At 60.7% G+C, this 17,488-nt stretch overlaps 1 protein-coding gene across 2 annotated transcripts; it reads left to right on the forward strand.

The window, feature by feature from the left end:
• The first annotated feature begins 6,874 nt into the window (after window positions 1-6,874).
• SLC1A5 (solute carrier family 1 member 5) lies at window positions 6,875-16,440 on the forward strand. Of its 2 annotated transcripts, none has more exon segments than NM_001082378.1 (8): window positions 6,875-7,994; window positions 10,834-10,876; window positions 11,218-11,265; window positions 11,891-12,057; window positions 14,396-14,629; window positions 14,918-15,112; window positions 15,220-15,354; window positions 15,825-16,440. In NM_001082378.1, coding segments are annotated over 8 exon segments (1,626 nt in total). In that variant the 5' UTR covers window positions 6,875-7,425; the 3' UTR covers window positions 16,060-16,440.
• The last annotated feature ends 1,048 nt before the right edge of the window (window positions 16,441-17,488 follow it).

The following is a 17,488-nucleotide window of genomic DNA, read 5'->3' on the forward strand; positions in this document are numbered from 1 at the left end:
CTGCTCCACAAAGCACCCCCAGCACCCCCGCCCTTTTGAGAGACAGACAGACAGATGGAGAGAGCTTCTAAGACTGGTTCACGCACCAAATTCCTGCAGCCAGGAACTCAGGTACCCAGGTCGGGTCTCTGGCATGGGCGGCAGGGATCCAACCACTTGAGCCGGTCCCTGCTGCCGCCCTTGGTGTGCGTGAGTAGGAGCCTGGTACTGGCATCCTGGCATGGGATGTGGGTTCCCACGCGGCGACTAACGCCCATCCCAAGGAGCTTGTGTTTGCGAAAGGTCATTGCGCCTTGCTGCACACGGGGCTGGGGCTCGCCTTGCTCCAACCACAGTGTTTTGTTCACGTGGCCTGGGTTCACCCCTCCGATGCCCCCATTTCAAAGCTGAGCACATCAAGGCTGGAGAGTTGAGCGATTCGCTGAAGGTCCCCAGTGGCTGTGCAGCGAGACACAGGGCCAGGAAGCTGCCCCCCCCCCCGCCCCGCCCAGGCGTCCCTGCCGAACTGCAAAGCCATGGCTTTGCTTCCTGAGAGCAGCCTCCTTCAGCGATTCCTGTGAATTCCTGCGGGTCGCCAGTGCGTTTAAACAGGCGCTGTTAGGCGGTCCCGTTTCCCCGTGCACGACACGGGGCGCTGTCCTGTACATTTTCTCATTTTCTCCCGCACCCTGCTTTTTCCTCCCCCAAAATATGTCTTTTTTTTTTTTTTTTTTTTTTTGACAGGTAGAATGGACAGTGAGAGAGAGAGTCAGAGAGAAAGGTCTTCCTTCAGTTGGTTCAACCTCCAATGGCCGCCACAGCTTGCGTGCTGCGGCCGGCGCACTGCGCTGATCCGAAGCCAGGAGCCAGGTGCTTCTCCTGGTCTCCCATGGGGTGCAGGGCCCAAGCACTTGGGCCATCCTCCACTGCACTCCTGGGCCACAGCAGAGAGCTGGACTGGAAGAGGGGCAACCGGGACAGAATCCAGCACCCCGACCGGGACTAGAACCTGGTGTGCCGGCACCGCAGGGCGGAGGATTAGCCTAGTGAGCCGCGGCGCCGGCTAAACTATGTCTGTTTTTTAAAATTATATTTGGTTATTTTCATTTGATTTCAAAGCAAGAGCAAAGCACTCAGAGAGAGACAGAGAGATCTTCCACCCACTGGTTCGTTCTCTGGGGTGGCGCCACAGGGTTCTCACTGTGTGGCCCACGGGATGGCTTAGTTACTGACTCGGTCGCTACCTTTGGTGCTGATTGCCTGCCCGGTGCGTTGTCCAGGGTTCCGTCCCCAGCGCATTCTCGGTGCTTGATGAGTCCGTTCTGCCTGGGCATGGGCCGTTAGCCTGTGCTTAGGACGCCTGTGTCCCACATGGGAGTGCCTGGGTTGGATGCCCATGCCTGGATCGGATGCCTGTGCCTGGGTTGGGTGCCCATGCCTGGGTTGGGTGCCTGTGCCTGGGTTGGGTGCCCGTGCCCGGGTTGGGTGCCCGTGCCCAGGTTGGGTGCCCGTGCCTGGGTTGGGTGCCCGTCCTGGGTTGGATGCCCATGCCTGGGTTTGATTACTGGCTCTGGCTCCCGACTCCAGCCTCCTGCTAATGCTGTCCCCGGGAGACAATAGCGATGACTCACTTGATCGCGTTAGGATTTGTGGGAGACCTAGGTTGAGTCCGTGGCCCCTGGCTTTGGCCTCAGCCAACTGTGGCCATGGTGGGGATTTAGGGAGTGAACCAGGGGGAGGAGCTCTCTCTGTCTCTGTCTCTTATTCTGTCTGCCTCTCACATAAATAAACACCTTTTTAAAAACATACAGGAGTGTGTGCAAACATGATATTTTAAAGATTTGTTTCTTTATGTGAGAGGTAGAGCTACAGACAGAGAGAGGGAGAGACAGAGAGAGGTCTTCCATGTGCTGGTTCACTCCCCAAATCACTCTGTAATGGCCAGAGCTGGATTGATCCAGAGCCAGGAGCCAGGAGCTTCTTCTGGGTCTCCCACATGGGTGCAGGGGCCCAAGCACTTGGCCGTCTTCTACTGCTTTCCCAGGCGCGTTAACAGGGAGCTGGATCAGAGGTGGAACAGCCAGGACGTGAACTGGCACCCGCAGGAGATGCTGATGGGTTACCGCGAGGGCGCAGCGCCAGCCGCATGACGTCACTGCATATAGCGTGCTTGATCTTCTGTGGATTTGGTGAGGCCTGGCACTGACCCCTGTGGACATGGCGACACTGCACCAGCTGCTGCGTCACAGGGACAGTTCCGTGCCAGCCCGCGGGGGTCCATCTCACTCTGATAGCTCTTGGCATTCTGTTGCGTGCGTGTGCTTTGTTGAATGACTGAAGGAATGAATTCTTGAATGGGTAGATGCCCAGCTGAAGAGCTGTGGCCCTGATCTTGAGGGAAGCCCCTGGGGGGGGGGTGACTACTTTGGAACATTCCAGACTCTGCTCAACTCCGGGGCATTCTTCCTCTGAGCTTAATCCAACTCCTTCATATTTCAGCCCCCATATCTCCTCCTCCAGGAAGCCTCTCTGACTGCTAGGCTAAGCTAAGCACCACTCCTGGGCTCCCCTGTCCCAGCTCTGCCCACTCTGAGTCGCCACTGTCTGGGCCTAGGTTTGTCTTCCTTACTGGACTCTGAGTGCTGTGCGGACAGGGCCAGGACCCTGGCACCACCCACCCCAGGGCCAGTCAGACACCATGGTCAGAATCACTGGGTGGCCCTTGAGGGCAGTGTCTCTCCCTTGGATGAGAGCCAAGTGCACCAGTGTCTGATGGGGGTGAGGTGCAGCCTGAGGGCGGAGGCACCTGATCCCAAATCTCTTGCGCAGGAAGTGGCTTGGGCCATGACCAACCTCATTACCCTTATCTGCTTCCAAGTGGTGCAAACGGCGGAGGGAAGCGGGTCAGAGAACACAGTGCCTGGCCTTGGCCCTGGTTCCGCGTCCCCTCCCTCAAATGTTCTTCCCCAGTCGCCCCCACCTCCACCGCCCCGCCCCGGGCCCCCTTATGGCTCAGATGCCGCCTGCTCACAGCCCCCCGTGCTGACCCCGCCACTCTGCCGGAGATGTTTTCGCTCGGCTGGCCGCTGGCACTTATCTGCACCTGGCAGCCCCAGCGCCCTTCCTCATTAGCAGGCAGACAAAGAGTTTTGTCTGGGCTTCGCTGTTTTTGTTTCCCTCGTCCTGATGAATCCGGGCTACGAACAGCCCTGGCCCTTGGTAAGTGCTAAGGAAATCCTTGCAGAATGAGTGACAGGCACAGGACACGTCCCCTCCCGGGCGGGACTTGGTTGGGGGAGGTGCCCTGAATGTACCATCCGTTGTAGGCTTTGTGGGGGGGCTCTAGGACAAAGAAGCTGTGCTCGCCGATGGGTGGTGGAGCCAGGCTTGCAACCCCTCACCCTGGGCCTTTGGGGCTCCCTCTAGGGTCAAGCACATGGAAGGAGTGTGGGGAGTGACCGGGAGTGAGGGACGCGGGCGTGGAGGATGAGAGAGCCCGGCAGGGGATGGCAGGTTCTCAGCTCCCTCGGTGCCCGCCGAGGCTCTCCGCACCCTGTGCCCCGCAGGCCGAGGGTCAGGGCTGAGGGCTTGCCGCGGCCAGTCTGCGGGGCCCAAACTGACATCTTCAGTAACACCAGCAACGACAATAAGAGCAATAGCAGAAAGAGCGACAGAGAGAGAAAGACAGAGAGAGAGAGACAGAGAGAGAGAGAGAGGTCTTCCATCAGCTGGTTCACTCCCCAAATGGCCACGATTTGGACTGGGCCAGGCCCAAGCCAGGAGCCTGAGACTCCATCCAGGTCTCCCATGTGGGTGCAGCGGCCCAAGCACTTGGCCCATCGTCTGCTGCTTTCCCAGGTGCATTAGCAGGGAGCTGGATTGGAAGTGGAGCAGTGAGGACTCAAACTGGTGCCCCTATGGGATGGGGCTTAACCGGCCGCCTGCATGGCCACGCGGGTGCTAGTTCGCGTCCACCACGGGCTCACCTGCACCTGTTATCTCAGTACATCCCCGCAACACCCACGGAGGCGGGGCTCTCCCTACTTTCCCACTCGACAGAAGTGGAGCCCGAGGGCTCACAGCTGTCGCAGGAGGCAGCTTGCACAGGGATCCCAGGATCTAAGCGCTAAGTGTGAAAGCTGGGATTGTCCCCAGCACATGTCAGCACTCCGGGGGGAGGAGGGAAGTACTCAGAAACTGGCAAACTCCCGAATCCCTCCCCAGAGCGCGGGGGTTCGATGCTGGCCTCTGGCTCCTGACCCCAGCTTCCTGCTAACGCAGCCCCTGAGAGGCAGCGGTCCTGTGACCTGGACCGGGGACGGCTCGTCTGTCTTCCCACAAGAAAGAATTCAGACTGGAGACGGTGCTAAATTTTACTTATTTTAAAAGATTTATTTTATTTATTTGAAAGGGCAGTTACAGAGAGAGGTAGAGACAGAGAGAGAGGTCTTCCATCCGCTGGTTCACTCCCCAGATGGCCACAATGGCCGGAGCAGTGCCGATCTGAAGCCAGGAGCCAGGAGCTTCTTCCAGGTCTCCCACGTGGGTGCAGGGGCCCAAGCACTTGGGTCACCTTCTGCTGCTTTCCCAGGCCACAGCAGGGAGCTGGATCGGAAGTGGAGCAGCCAGGACTAGAACCGGCGTCCATATGGGATGCCAGCACTTTAGACCAGGGCTTTAACCCACTGTGCCACAGCGCCGGCCCCTACTTATTTTACTTTTTAAAAATATTTATTTATTTATTTGAAAGACAGAGTTACAGAGACAGAGGGAGAAGAGAGAGAGAGAGAGAGAGATTGATTTTCCATCTGTGGTTCACTCCCCAAATGGCCACAATAGCCAGGACTGGGGGAGGCCGAAGCCAGGAGCCTGGAGCTCCCTCCTGGTCTCCCGGTTGGGTGGCCAGGCCCAAGGTCTTGAGCCATCTTCCGCGGCTTTCCGAGGTGCACTGGCAGAGAGCCGGATCGCGAGGGGTGCCGCCCGTGTGGGACGCTAGGGTCGCAGGCAGCGGCTGCTTAAGCGGCTGCACCACAACACCGGTCCTGGCAGCAAACAGAAACACTGCTGGAGCGGGCGGGCGGCTCAGGAAAGAGGTTTGGACTGAGGTTTCGACGGAGGAGTATGAGCCCTCCGTTTCTACCCCCACACCCCCTTCTGGGATATCCCTGGGTGGAGGGCTTCCTGGGCATGGAGTACTTGAAATTCCGCCCAGGACTTCCTCAGCACAGTGCTATTGGACCTAAGAGCTCTCTTGATGACAGGCAACGCAACAAAGAGTCCCCTAAGCTCTACCCCCACCCCCACCCCCACCCCGAGGGCTGGGACCCACTTGACCAGGTGATGGAGGAACAAGACTTTCGATGTGCAAACGCTAGTCTGCTTCCAAGACTTGCTGCTACATTGTTTTCTTCTGGTAGTTGTACAAAACTCTGAGCCCTCTCACACGTGTAGGCTGACAGTCAAGGCTCAAGGAAGTGCGAGACCTGGACTGAGTTCCCAGCACCCAGCTTTGGTTCACATCGGCATCCCATGTGGGCACCGGTTCGAGTCCCAGCTGCTCCACTTCCAATCCAGCTCCCTGCTAAGGCATCTGGGAAAGTGGTGGAAGATGATCCAAGTGCTTGGGCCCCTGCACCTGCATGGGAGACCTGGAGGAAGCTCCTGGCTTCAGCCTGACACAGCCTGGCTGTTGCTGCCATTTGGGGGGTGAACCAGCAGATGGAAGATCTCTCCCTCTCCCCCTCTCTCCCTCTCTCCCTCTCTCCCTCTCTCCCTCTCTCCCTCTCTCTCTGTAATTCTGACTTTCAAATAATAAACAAATCTCTCTCTATTTTTTTAAAATATTTATTTATTTGAGAGGCTTCCCCAGGCCTCCCAGGGACTCGAGTTGACGCCCATATGGGATGCCAGTGCCCATATGGAATGCAGCCTTAACTCTGGCCCCGGTTCAGTCTTTTGAGGGCATTTGTGGTGTGAAGCTGTAGGTGGGAGTTCTCAAATAAATAAACAAAACCTTTTCAAACAATCAGCAAATGGCATGTAAAGTTTGTGCACTTTGCTGTGTGTGAATTTATCTTAAAAGGAAAAAAGCACACACATACTGAACTCTGATTTATAATACGTGTGCCAAAGTATTTACAGGACAAAGGCACTGATTCTGCAACTTCGGCGAGCATCAAAAGAACACAGAGGTAAACGGCTGGAACTGTGATGTAGAAACACGGCAAAATCATTGTCGATGCTGCGTGCTGGCTACATATGAACGTCTGCTGCAAAACCCTCTCAACTTCTGTGTGCTTGACATTTTTCACGGTGAAACACGGGACCAAATATTTGGTGAGTGTGTGAAAAGCATTAGCATAATCCCTGCACAGAGTTCTAATTTTTCAGGATGGATTGCGCGTTGTGCACTGAAGCAAATCACAATCTTCATATCCGGGCAACTGCTCATTAATTGAAATGAATAATCCGTCTCATTGACATTTTAGAGCAATCACGTGGGGGAGGAACTGACATTTGAGGGGCTGAGGGTCTGCAGGGCGACAAAAGCTGGTGGGGAGTTCCAAGCTGGGATGACCTAGGACCACCTGCCACTCCCACAGTGGTCCAGGGCCCCAGCCAACTGCCCCATTCCCTTGGCGGGAAAAGCACTCTCCCAACGCCCCGCCCTGCTGGCCACGCCCCAGACTAGCCACGCCCCTGGGTGTAGGCATTGTCATTCGGTCTTCTGTGGTGACCCGGCCCCCTCGGGTCTCCGCCCCGCCCCTGCTCGCAGGCGGGGCCCTGCCGCGCCGCAGCCAATCGGCGCCCGCGGGCCGGTCCCCGCCTTCCCAAGCCCCGCCTCCCGCCCTTAATCCTGGCCGCTTCCGCTAGCCAGGCTCAGAGCCACGCGTCGCGACTCGGTGGCTTCTCCGAGTAGCCGCTGCCTCCCGCGCCCAGGGGCCCGGGTCCCCCTTCTGGGACCCCAAAGGCTGGGTCCCGCCCTCAGCTTCCCAGATTCAGGGTCCCTCAGTCCTCGGTTCCCAGGACACAAGCGCGCGGGGTCTTCGCCTCCTGGAACGGGGCGACCCGGATCTGCGGCACCGGCACCAGGCTATCTGCAGACGGCCGCCCCCTCGGGGCACCCTCAGGCCCCCGGCAGCCAGCCGAGTTCTCCACGTGCCAGGCTGAGCAACTCCTGTGTTCCCGACTCTCGGGGTCAAGAAACTCAGGCGCTCCCAGCTCCCAGCTTCCGGGCGTCCGGCACAGCCGGGAAGAGCCGAGGAGCCCCGGCGCCCCACCTCGGGCCCTCGGACCCTCCCGCTTCCAGGAGCCAAGGGCGTTGCAAAGTTCCAGCCTCCGGGCGCTGCTGCTCCACTCTCGGCGCGGAGGAGAAGGGACGTCCGGGGAAGGAGCCGCCGGCGCTCTCGGCTTCTGCGCCCTCGGGAGCCCCCGTGCGCCCCCATCATGGTGGCCGATCCTCCGAAGGGAGACCCCAAAGGGCTCGCGGCTGTCGAGCCCACCGCCAACGGGGCCCCGGCGCAGGACCCCTTAGAGGACTCGGGCGCAGCGGTGGGCCGCTGCTGTAGCTCCCGGGACCAGGTGCGCCGCTGTCTTCGCGCCAACCTGTTGGTGCTGCTCACGGTAGTGGCCGTGGTGGCCGGCGTGGCGCTGGGGCTGGCGGTGTCCGGGGCCGGTGGCGCGCTGGCGCTGGGCCCTGCGCGCCTGATAGCCTTCGCCTTCCCGGGCGAGCTGCTGCTGCGCCTGCTGAAGATGATCATCCTGCCGCTGGTGGTGTGCAGCCTGGTGGGCGGCGCCGCCAGCCTGGACCCCAGCGCGCTCGGCCGCCTGGGCGCCTGGGCGCTGCTCTTTTTCCTGGTCACCACGTTGCTCGCCTCGGCGCTCGGCGTGGGCTTGGCTTTGGCGCTGCAGCCCGGCGCCGCCTTCGCCGCCATGAACGCCTCGCTCTCGTCCACGGGCGCTGTGGAACAAACTCCCAGCAAGCAGGTGCTGGATTCGTTTCTGGATCTTCTGAGGTCAGACCCCGCCCGGGCAGGGGATTGGGGGGGGGGGGCAGCGGGAGGCAGCATGTTGGGCGCCGTGGCCGTGGCCACGTGGTTGGGGCCGGAGCGGGGTTGGTGGGGGGTGTTTAGGTAAATGAGACGGCGGCGGCGGGGCGGGGGGGGTGTTGCGTGTGGCGCTCTGGCCTCTGGGAAGAGTTGAGAAAGACTCGTGGGGAACGGGACTTCTAAACTTGGGGGACTTGGGCACATCAGCAGGGTCCTAAATGAGAGCGGTAGGCAAGGGAGTCTTATGGAGGCAGCCGGAGAGGGTCTCACGGGGCCTGGGGAGAGAAACAGCGTCCCCCATCTGGAGAGCAGCACGGGGCATGTGGGCCCAGGGCAGCAGCCGCCTGCCCACTGGATGAGGCTTCTGGGGGCTGGGATCAGAGGACTTGAGCCCTCCTTCTGTCCCCCGGAGGTCCTGCGGGGCCGAGGGGATCCCAGTAGCCCTGTGCTCTCTCCCCACCGCAGGGCTGCCCAAGCCACGTGTCCCCAGGCCCAGCCACGGTCTTTCTCAGCCTCTTCCCTGCGGGGTGCACCCGGGGCCCCGCCACTTCCCCTTTCTGTCTCCCAGGTCAGCCCAGCTTCCCGCCCCCTCCCCCCTTCTCAGCTCACTTCCGACCTGCTCCGGACCACCCACCAGCAGGCTGCCCCGAGCGGGCTGGTCAGCTAGGGGGAGCAGGCTAGTTTTTCTTCTTCCCGCCTTCTTTTGAGGTGGGTAGATTGCGGGGTGCACATGGCCCCCACCTTTGCGACCTCTGATTCATCGCCTTCCTGGAAACCAAGGCAAGAAATGATGAGTCAGAGTAGGGCTTCCCCGCTTGGGGGGCAGCAGCAGCGATGGCTGAGATGGGGGACTCAGGGCGCCTCGGTGTCCAGGGTGGCAGTGGGTGGGCAGCTCCTGGCCCTGGAAGATTAGCGGGGCCGGCCCAGCAGGCGGGCACACCCACTCCAGGGCTGTTGATGTGCACAGCTGTCCCCACCCTGTCTCCGGGTTCCAAAACAGCTGTAAGTTACCCACAGCCGGCCACTCAGGGGCGGAGCTGTAACATCTCACTGTCACACGCCCTATGGCCAAGGGACACGAGAGACACGCAGGCACCAGGTCACTCAGCCGCCGCTGCAACATCACACACACACACACACACACACACGGCCTCTACACCAGCTGTCCCCTCCCTTCCACCACCAACACCAATACCGTGTCCCTTGTTAGCACAGCTGCCCCCTGGTGCCACAGCGGCTCTAGCGCTCAATACCAGTGTACTTGGAAAAGCTGACTTGTGCGTCCATGACCTTTTAAAACATGTTGCATTTATGCGAGAGGCAGACAGGTCTTCCATCCGCTGGCTCCCTCACTCCCCAAATGCCCACAGTAGCCAGGGCTGGGCCAAGACAAAGCCTGGAGCCGGAAGGAGCTCCAGCCAGGTCTCCCACGTGGGTGACAGGGACTCGGTTGCTCCAGCTGTCACTGCTGCCTCCCAGGGTGTCCATTAGCAGGAAGCTTGCTTTCTTTCTTTTTTTTTAAGGTTTATTTGTTTATTTGAAAGTTGGAGTTACACAGAGAGAGAAGGAGAGGCAGAGAGAGAGAGAGAGAGAGAGAGAGAGGTCTTCCATCCGCTGGTTCACTCCCCAACTGGCCGCAACAGCTGGAGCTGCACCGATCTGAAGCCAGGAGCCAGGAGCATTTTCTGGGTCTCCCACATGGGTGCAGGGGACTAAGGACTTGGGCCATCTTCCACTGCTATCCCAGGCCATAGCAGAGAACTGGATGGGAAGTAGAGCAGCTGGAACTCGAACCAGCGCCCATATGGGATGCCGGCGCTGCAGGCCTGGGCTTTTACCTGCTTTGCTGCAGCGCCGGCCCCTGGGCAGTGTTTTAACTGCTGCTCCACAACGCTGGCCCCGGCCCATGAACCTTTTGAAGTGCCTGGCACACACACACACCCCTGTGTGTCCTCGCCTCTTCAGTACACACCCGTCCGTCAATGTCCTCCCTCCCCCCTCCGCGGGGCACATGGCGTGGCCAGCACTGACGCTGTCTCATCCACAGCCCAGCTGGATCCCCACACTTGACAAGCTGCGTGCTGATGTCTCCCTTAGGGCTACGGTTGGGGCTACCCTGGCTGGGTTTGAATCCCAGCTCCCTGTGTCCTATGGCCCGATTTCCCCTCTGTGCCTCGGCATCTTCTTCTGTGAAATGGGCTCGCAGTGTTTATCCCCAGTGTGGTGGATTAAGTGGGTTCCCTTCTACAAAGCCCCTGTCCGCAGGCCTGGCTCAGACAGGCGTGGTGGGTGGGTGAGCTGCTATTTTTACTTCGTGGCACACCGCGTGGCCGTGCAAACACAGACGGCATTGACGACGCAAGCAGCCATCCCTGCCACTCCTCTCTGCCTCTCCCCACTGCTGCCCAGCGCCGCCCAGGTCTCCTGCACACCCTCTGACCACCAGCCAGCCACCTGGGGACCTGGCTTTTCTCAGCCTTCCAGGAGGAAGTGGCTGATGCAAGACAGCCAGGGTGTTGAGTGTGCTCCCGGGTAGGGCTGAGGCCCGTCCTGCCCCCATCCCAGCCTGCCTCGGGAGACTGGCTGTCCTCGTCCCCAGCCCGCCACCCCTGGGGGGCTTGGGGCTGGAGGAAGCTGGCTCAGCCATCCGTACCCGGCAAAGGTGTAGGCTTAGGTCCAGCGTTGGCTCAGGTGTGGTGGGGGTGGGTTTGGGTGCTCATGGGACCTCCGGGAGGCCAGCCTCGCCCCCTAGGGCCGCCCGCCTGCCCTGTGGGCTCTAATAACTCCCCACTGCCTCTTTCCACAGAAATATCTTTCCCTCCAACCTGGTGTCTGCAGCCTTCCGTTCTGTGAGTTCTCCTGAGGGTTTCAGGGGGTGGGGCGGGCAGGAGGGAGGCAGCCAATCACAGGCCGTGCTGCCTGATTTTTTTTTTGGGGGGGAGGTGCCTGGGAAAATGGCCACATGTTGGGGGTGACATTGGTGGGTCCCCGGGTGGCCTCAGAGCCCGGCTGCGTGACCCCGGGCCGGTGCCGCTGCCCCTCTCAGCCTCGGCTTCCATCTCTGGGACATTGGGGTGTTACTAGGGCTGGCTCAGTGTTTAAGGGGTGCTCGGGTAGGTTTGGGGCTCTGTGGACGGGCCTCGGGGTTGCTGGGTGACAGTCATCTCTCCTCTTTCTGCCCCGCATGCAGTACTCCACCTCCTATGAGGAAAAGAATTTCAATGGGACCCTGGTGAAGGTGAGAGCCGGGAAGAGCCCCCCCCCCGCCCCCGGGCCCCTTGTTGCTGGCTTTTCAGTGTCGCTCTGGACCCAGCGCTGTCTGCCTCCCCTCCTAACGTTTCAGTGTGGAATTTGCTTTCAACGTGGCCGTCATTCCTTTCCTAGCTGTGGTTCTTCCCGCCTTCGGGAAATGTCTCTGCTTTGCTCCTGTTCCTCCCCACGGCCCTGGCTCCTGGCCCCAGCCCACGCGGGGTCGGACCCCCGCCCAGCCTCCTCTGTAGCTCTTCCCAGCTCTTTCCTCCGTGGCCACGGTAGCTATCCTACATTTCCAGGCTTTGCACATTCTGTTTCCTCTCCAGAACCTTCCAGGTCCCTCGTTACCTGCTTCACCCCCTCCTGTCCTCCGAGTCTCAGCTCAGATGCCCCTTCCTCCGGGAAGCCCTACCTGACTTCTCATTCCCCAAGCTGGCACTCCTTCTTGGGCTCCCCAGTTCCAGCCCTGTCCACTCAGGATCATCCCTGGTGACCGGTCTGTGTATGGGGTTTGGGGAGGAAGGGGTCCAGGGAGCTGGGGGCCCGGGCAGTGCTCGGGATGGGCCTTGGTGACTGTGGGCTGCCTGCCTGTCCTGTGTGCTTCCCCAAAGGTGCCCGTGGGACACGAGGAGGAAGGCATGAATATTCTGGGGCTGGTGGTGTTCGCCATCGTCTTCGGCGTGGCCCTGCGGAAGCTGGGCCCCGAGGGCGAGCCCCTCATCCGCTTCTTCAACTCCTTCAATGACGCCACCATGGTGCTGGTCTCCTGGATCATGTGGTAGGTGGGGGCCAGCGGCGTGAGACTGCTGTGGGCAAGTGACTCACCTGCTCCGTGAGGGCCACGCTGTGTTCCACGGGGGCCAGGAACCTGATGTTGGCACCTGTTGGATCTTACTGGGGGGTGACAAAAGATGGCCATGGTGTGACCACGGTGTGGCCACCGCCCAGTAAACACATCTGCATTTCACAGAGCCCTTCCTAGGCTTATGCGGAGAGAAGGAGGGACAGCGAAAGGGCTTAGCAGGTGTGTGGGGCAGCGGTGGCTGTGGCAACTGTTAAGTGACTGACCCCAGATAGTGAGAAGGGCACATGGGCAGAGGCTGCTGGTACCCCTGCCCCAGCCCCGCCTCCACTCCGTCTCTCTGATTTTTCTTTTTTAAAGACTTATTTATTTATTTGAAAGGCGGTGTTACACAAAGAGAGAAGGAGACAGAGAGAGAGAGAGAGAGAGAGAGAGAGAGGTCTTCCATCCACTGGTTCACTCCCCAATTGGCCACAATGGCTGGAGCTGTGCCGATTGAAAGCCAGGAGCCCGGAGCTTCTTCTAGGTCTCCCACACGGGTACAGGGGCCCAAGGACCTGGGCCATCTTCTGCTGCTTTCCCAGGCCACAGCAGAGAGCTGGATTGGAAGTGGAGCAGGGGGGTCTTGAACCAGTGCCCATATGGGATGCTGCGGCTTCAGCTACACCACAGCGCCAGCCCCTCCCTGATTCGTAGAACTTCCCTTTAGAAAGAGTCACACCCAGGAGAGCGCCTTTGGTTGCTCCTTCCTCTTTGCCCTTTTTAAAAAATTTATTCCAAAAGCAGAGAGCTGGAGGTAGAGACAGAGAGATCTCCCCCCTCTGGTTCACTCCCCAAATGCCAGCAGCAGCCACAACTGGGCCCAGCCAAAGCCAAGAACTGAGAACCCCATCTGGGTCTCCCGAGTACCGGAGCCATCGGCTGCACCTCCCAGTGGAATCAGGAACGGTGCTGGCACGGGGACTCCAGCACGCTCGGCTGGAGAAGCCGGGGGTGGGGTGGGGAGTAGCGCTCGGCTGCCTGGTGCCCACCCCCCATGCTGCTGCTTCCCAGCCGCGTGCTGCACCACACGTTACTCAGCCTTCTCATGCCTCAGTTTCCCCACCTGGACAACAGGGTGCACAGGGCCAACCTGGAGGGGCTGCCGCCGGGCACGAGTGAGTTAGTGCCTGTGTATCCTTGGGGCAGCGCCTGCCCTATAGCATGCAGACCGTAAAGAGAGCCAGCCAATGTTTGTTGAAGGCGCTTGGCTTGTGTGATTTGCGGGCTCGGCGCACCTGCCACACCCAGATGCACAGGTGGCTGCTGGGAAAGGGGGTGCCTTCTGAGGCTCATGGGAAGGGCTGAGGAGACAGCTGCCGTGGCCTCCGCAGTCAGTGGAGACGATCTTGGCGGGGTCCTGACCTAGGGACTTCAGCACTCCTGGGAAGCTTCTCCAGGACAGGGTGGTAACTACCCCCCCACACCCACCCTGAGGTTTATAGATCACTTATTGTGTACAAAGATCTTTCGGCTCGTTTCCCGTGAGCTCTCGTTCTACCCTGCTCGTGTTCTGGTCCCTGCATACCAACCTGTTCCTGTCCATTTTTTTTTAAAAAAGGTTTATTTTTATTGAAAAGCAGTTACAGAGAGGGAGAGGCAGAGAGAGAGAGAGAGAGAGAGGTCTTCCATTCACTGGTTCACTCCCCAAATGGCTGCAACAGCCAGGGCTGGAGCTGGGCCAAGGCGAAGCCAGGAGCCAGGAGCTTCTTCTGGGTCTCCCACACGGGTGCAGGGGCCCAAAGACTTGGGCCATCTTCTGCTGCTTTCCCAGGCCACAGCAGAGAGCTGGATGGGAAGTGGAGCAGCCGGGATACGAACCAGCGCCCATATGGGATGCTGGCACTGCAGGCGGCGGCTTTACCCGCTACGCCACAGCACCAGCCCCTCCTGTCCAATTTATTTGAAAGGCAGAGTTACAGAGCAGGAGAGACAGAGGTCTTCCATGTGCTGATTCACTCCCCAAACAGCTGCAATGGCCAGAGCTGGGCCAGGCCAAAGCCAGGAGCCTGGACCAGCATCCGGGTCTCCCACATAAGTGGCAGGGGCCCACACACTAGGGCTGTCTGCTGCTGCCTTCCCAGGCGCGTCAGCAGGGAGCTGGAAGTGGGGCAGCCGGGACTCCAACGGGCGCCCTCGTGGGATGCCGGCCGCTTCTCTCCTTGCTGCCTGGAGGACCTGCTGTGGGCTGTGCCTGAGCTCGGGGAGCCTGGGGAGTGTGGGCAGGCAGGCGCCGTGGGCACGTGGTCAGGGCTGTCTGCGTCCTGCATGGCAGGTACGCCCCCGTGGGCATCTTGTTCCTGGTGGCCAGCAAGATCGTGGAGATGGACGACGTGGGCGTGCTGTTCGCCAGCCTGGGCAAATACATCCTGTGCTGCCTGCTGGGCCACGCCATCCACGGGCTCCTGGTGCTGCCGCTCATCTACTTCCTCTTCACCCGCAAGAACCCCTACCGCTTCCTCTGGGGCATCCTGACGCCGCTGGCCACGGCCTTTGGGACCTCTTCCAGGTGAGCCAAGCCGGGGGGCATGGAGCGGGCGCCGGGTGTTGGAAGAGACCCCTGTTGGGGAGACAGGACCAGGGGTCCCTGAGCCTCTCCTTTTGTTCTGTAAAAAGCCCCAAGGACACGGGAGGGGTACAAAGGCTTGGCTGGCTGGAGAACCCAGAAGCATCTCCCCAGATCCCGGCCCCTGAAAGCTGGGAGGCGTGAGGGTGGTCTGGTGGATGGGCGGGGCTCCAGCGGTGGGCGGGGCCAGACCAGCCCTGCCCCTGCTGACCCGCAGCCTGTGCCCCGCAGCTCGGCCACGCTGCCGCTGATGATGAAGTGCGTGGAGGAGAGGAACGGCGTGGCCAAGCACATCAGCCGCTTCGTGCTGCCCATCGGGGCCACGGTCAACATGGACGGCGCGGCGCTGTTCCAGTGCGTGGCCGCCGTGTTCATTGCGCAGCTCAACCGGCAGTCGCTGGACTTCGTGAAGATCATCACCATCCTGTGAGCGCCGCGGGGGGCGGGGCTGCGGCTGGGACCTCCGGCGCAGCACCAGACCCGCGGTGGGGACGGAGTCCCTGACCGCCCCGCCCCCGCTCTGTCCTCCCCAGGGTCACGGCCACGGCGTCCAGCGTGGGGGCTGCCGGCATCCCGGCGGGAGGCGTCCTCACTCTGGCCATCATCCTCGAAGCGGTCAGTCTCCCCGTCAGCGAGATCTCCTTGATCCTGGCCGTGGACTGGCTGGTGTGAGTGTGGGCTGGGATTCGGGGTGCGGGGGGCACCCTTGGGAGGGGGTGGGTGGAGCTTTAGAGGAAAGGGTGGGGTCTTGAGCATCCCGGCAGGAGGGAGGGGTGGCGGCTTGGGGGGTTCTGAGAGTGGCCCCCGGGGATAACCAGGCCTCTGCCATGGCGGCGTGCTCCGAGCCGTGTCCCCGCGAGAGGCTCACCTAGACACTTGCGAGCGCCCGCCGCAGCTCTCTTAGGGGCGTGGGTGGCCCCTCGGCGGGGCGGTCAGCTGCGGGCTTTTAGAAGGGTGGATTTGGGGACGCTGGGAGACTTCTGGGGCCCTGGGGTTTAGAAGGAAGGGGGCTTTGGCAGGGTGAGCTCCGTGAAGGAGGGTGGTGGGCGCCTCCGGATTCCAGAGGGAGACAGGCAGGAGGCTGGGGCCTGGGCTCCTGCCCCACCCCCACCCCCGTCTCGCCCTGCCCACCCCTCAGGGACCGGTCCTGCACCATCATCAACGTGGAAGGGGACGCCTTTGGGGCCGGGCTCCTGCAGCACTACGTGGACCGCACGGAGCAGCGGGGCTCGGAGCCCGAGCTGACCCAGGTGAAGAGTGAGGTGCCCCTGGGCTCACTGCCCGCCCCCAACGAGGAGGGGAACCCCCTCCTGAGACACAGCCCGGGGGCTGCCGGGGACGCTGGCGCCTGCGAGAAGGAGTCTGTCATGTGAAGTCCCCTGCACCGCTGGGCACTGGACACCAGGACCACAGGGATGGGTAAACGGACACACCGGGCTCCCGGGGACGGGAGACGTGGAGGTCTCGCTGCCGGCGTGCGTGTGTGTCCCCGTGGGCCCCAGTCCCGGCCCACACCCCAGGACCACGCGCAATTCTGGGGAAGGGTGTTCCTGGAGGCTGCTGGCCTGGGGCTGGCCGCAGCTCTGTGTGTGTGTGTGTGTGTGTGTGTGTGTGTGTGTTTGTCTGACCCTCCTCCCCACGGTACGTCCCAGCCCGGCCCTGGCACACACACACCCAGGAGCCCAGGCGGCCGGCCAAGGATGCTACTGCTGCAGCCGCCACGATTCAGCAATAAAACCGAGTGTCGCGTGTAATTCTGTCAGACGTTTTTGAGGACTTGACTGAAGGCAAACACAGCCCAACACCTGTCATTCACGGAATGCCCTTGGGAACCGTGAGACGCCACCGCGGAATGGCCAAAAGCCAAAACAAGGCCTTGCGCGAGCACGGACTTGGTAGAGCCGGTGGATTCTCGGGCATCGCAGGAATACGGCACGGTCCTCTCCCTAGGAAAACAGCTGGGCAGTTTCCTTTCCTTTCCAGATTTTACTTTTGTGGATTTGAAAGGCTCGGCAACAGAGAGCGAGAGAGTGAGAGCAAGAGAGCGAGAGAGCGAGAGAGCGAGAGCGCTTCCATCCGCTGGTTCAACCCCAGTTGGGGCTGGATCAAGCTGAAGCCAGGTGTTAGGAGTTTCATCCGGGTCTCCCACGTGGGTGCAGGGACCCGAGCACTTGGGCCATCGTCCACTGCTTTCCCAGGTGCGTTACCAGGAAGCTGGATTGGAAGTAGAGCAGCTGGGACTCGAACTCGTGATCCAGGGGATGTCGGAGTTGCAGGCAGCGACTCAACCCGCTACGCCATGATGCCCGGCCCCTCGCTCTCTGTTTTTGAAGCCCCAGATTGGCTGTGGGACCACTGTGAGGTCCTCTGGAGGTCCAGGGGGTGGAGCCTGTCGCAGCCCCTTCTTGCCTGTCTTGTGCATTGCTGATGCGTGCCAGATGTCATAGGTGTCATTGTCCCCTCCCCTGGGGCGACTTCTGCCTGAAGCCTGGAGGTGCTACGGACCCCAGCCCAGTTAGGGACAGACCCCAGCCCAGTTAGGGAGCTCGCACACATTCGGTGTCTCCTGTTTTGGTTACCCCCCGTGGTCGCTGCAGGATGCAAGGCGAGCCTGGTGCATAATGTGCTTCTGTGTTGCCCAAACAGAGCCGCTAATGAGTCTGCTAAATATTGAATAATTGCATCGTTTGTGCTTCTAAAAACTTGTTATTGCTGCATAATAACCCTGGGGCTGCTCTGTGGGTATTTTAATTCTCAGGGAAATTGGATGAGGCAGGCAAGTGCTTTATTTTCTGACTTCAA

Source organism: Oryctolagus cuniculus, chromosome 18, assembly GCF_051225735.1.
Source record: "Oryctolagus cuniculus isolate XC-2025 breed Fujian yellow rabbit chromosome 18, ASM5122573v1, whole genome shotgun sequence".
Taxonomy (NCBI): domain Eukaryota; kingdom Metazoa; phylum Chordata; class Mammalia; order Lagomorpha; family Leporidae; genus Oryctolagus; species Oryctolagus cuniculus.

Excerpts from the sequence above, each read along its gene's own strand:
- SLC1A5 (XM_070061817.2), top strand. The coding sequence starts at position 11,918 with ATGAATATTCTGGGGCTGGTGGTGTTCGCCATCGTCTTCGGCGTGGCC. Across the intron at positions 15,113-15,219 it reads GTGAAGATCATCACCATCCT|GGTCACGGCCACGGCGTCCA; the intron begins GTGAGCGCCGCG and ends TGTCCTCCCCAG. Across the intron at positions 15,355-15,824 it reads CTGGCCGTGGACTGGCTGGT|GGACCGGTCCTGCACCATCA; the intron begins GTGAGTGTGGGC and ends CCCACCCCTCAG.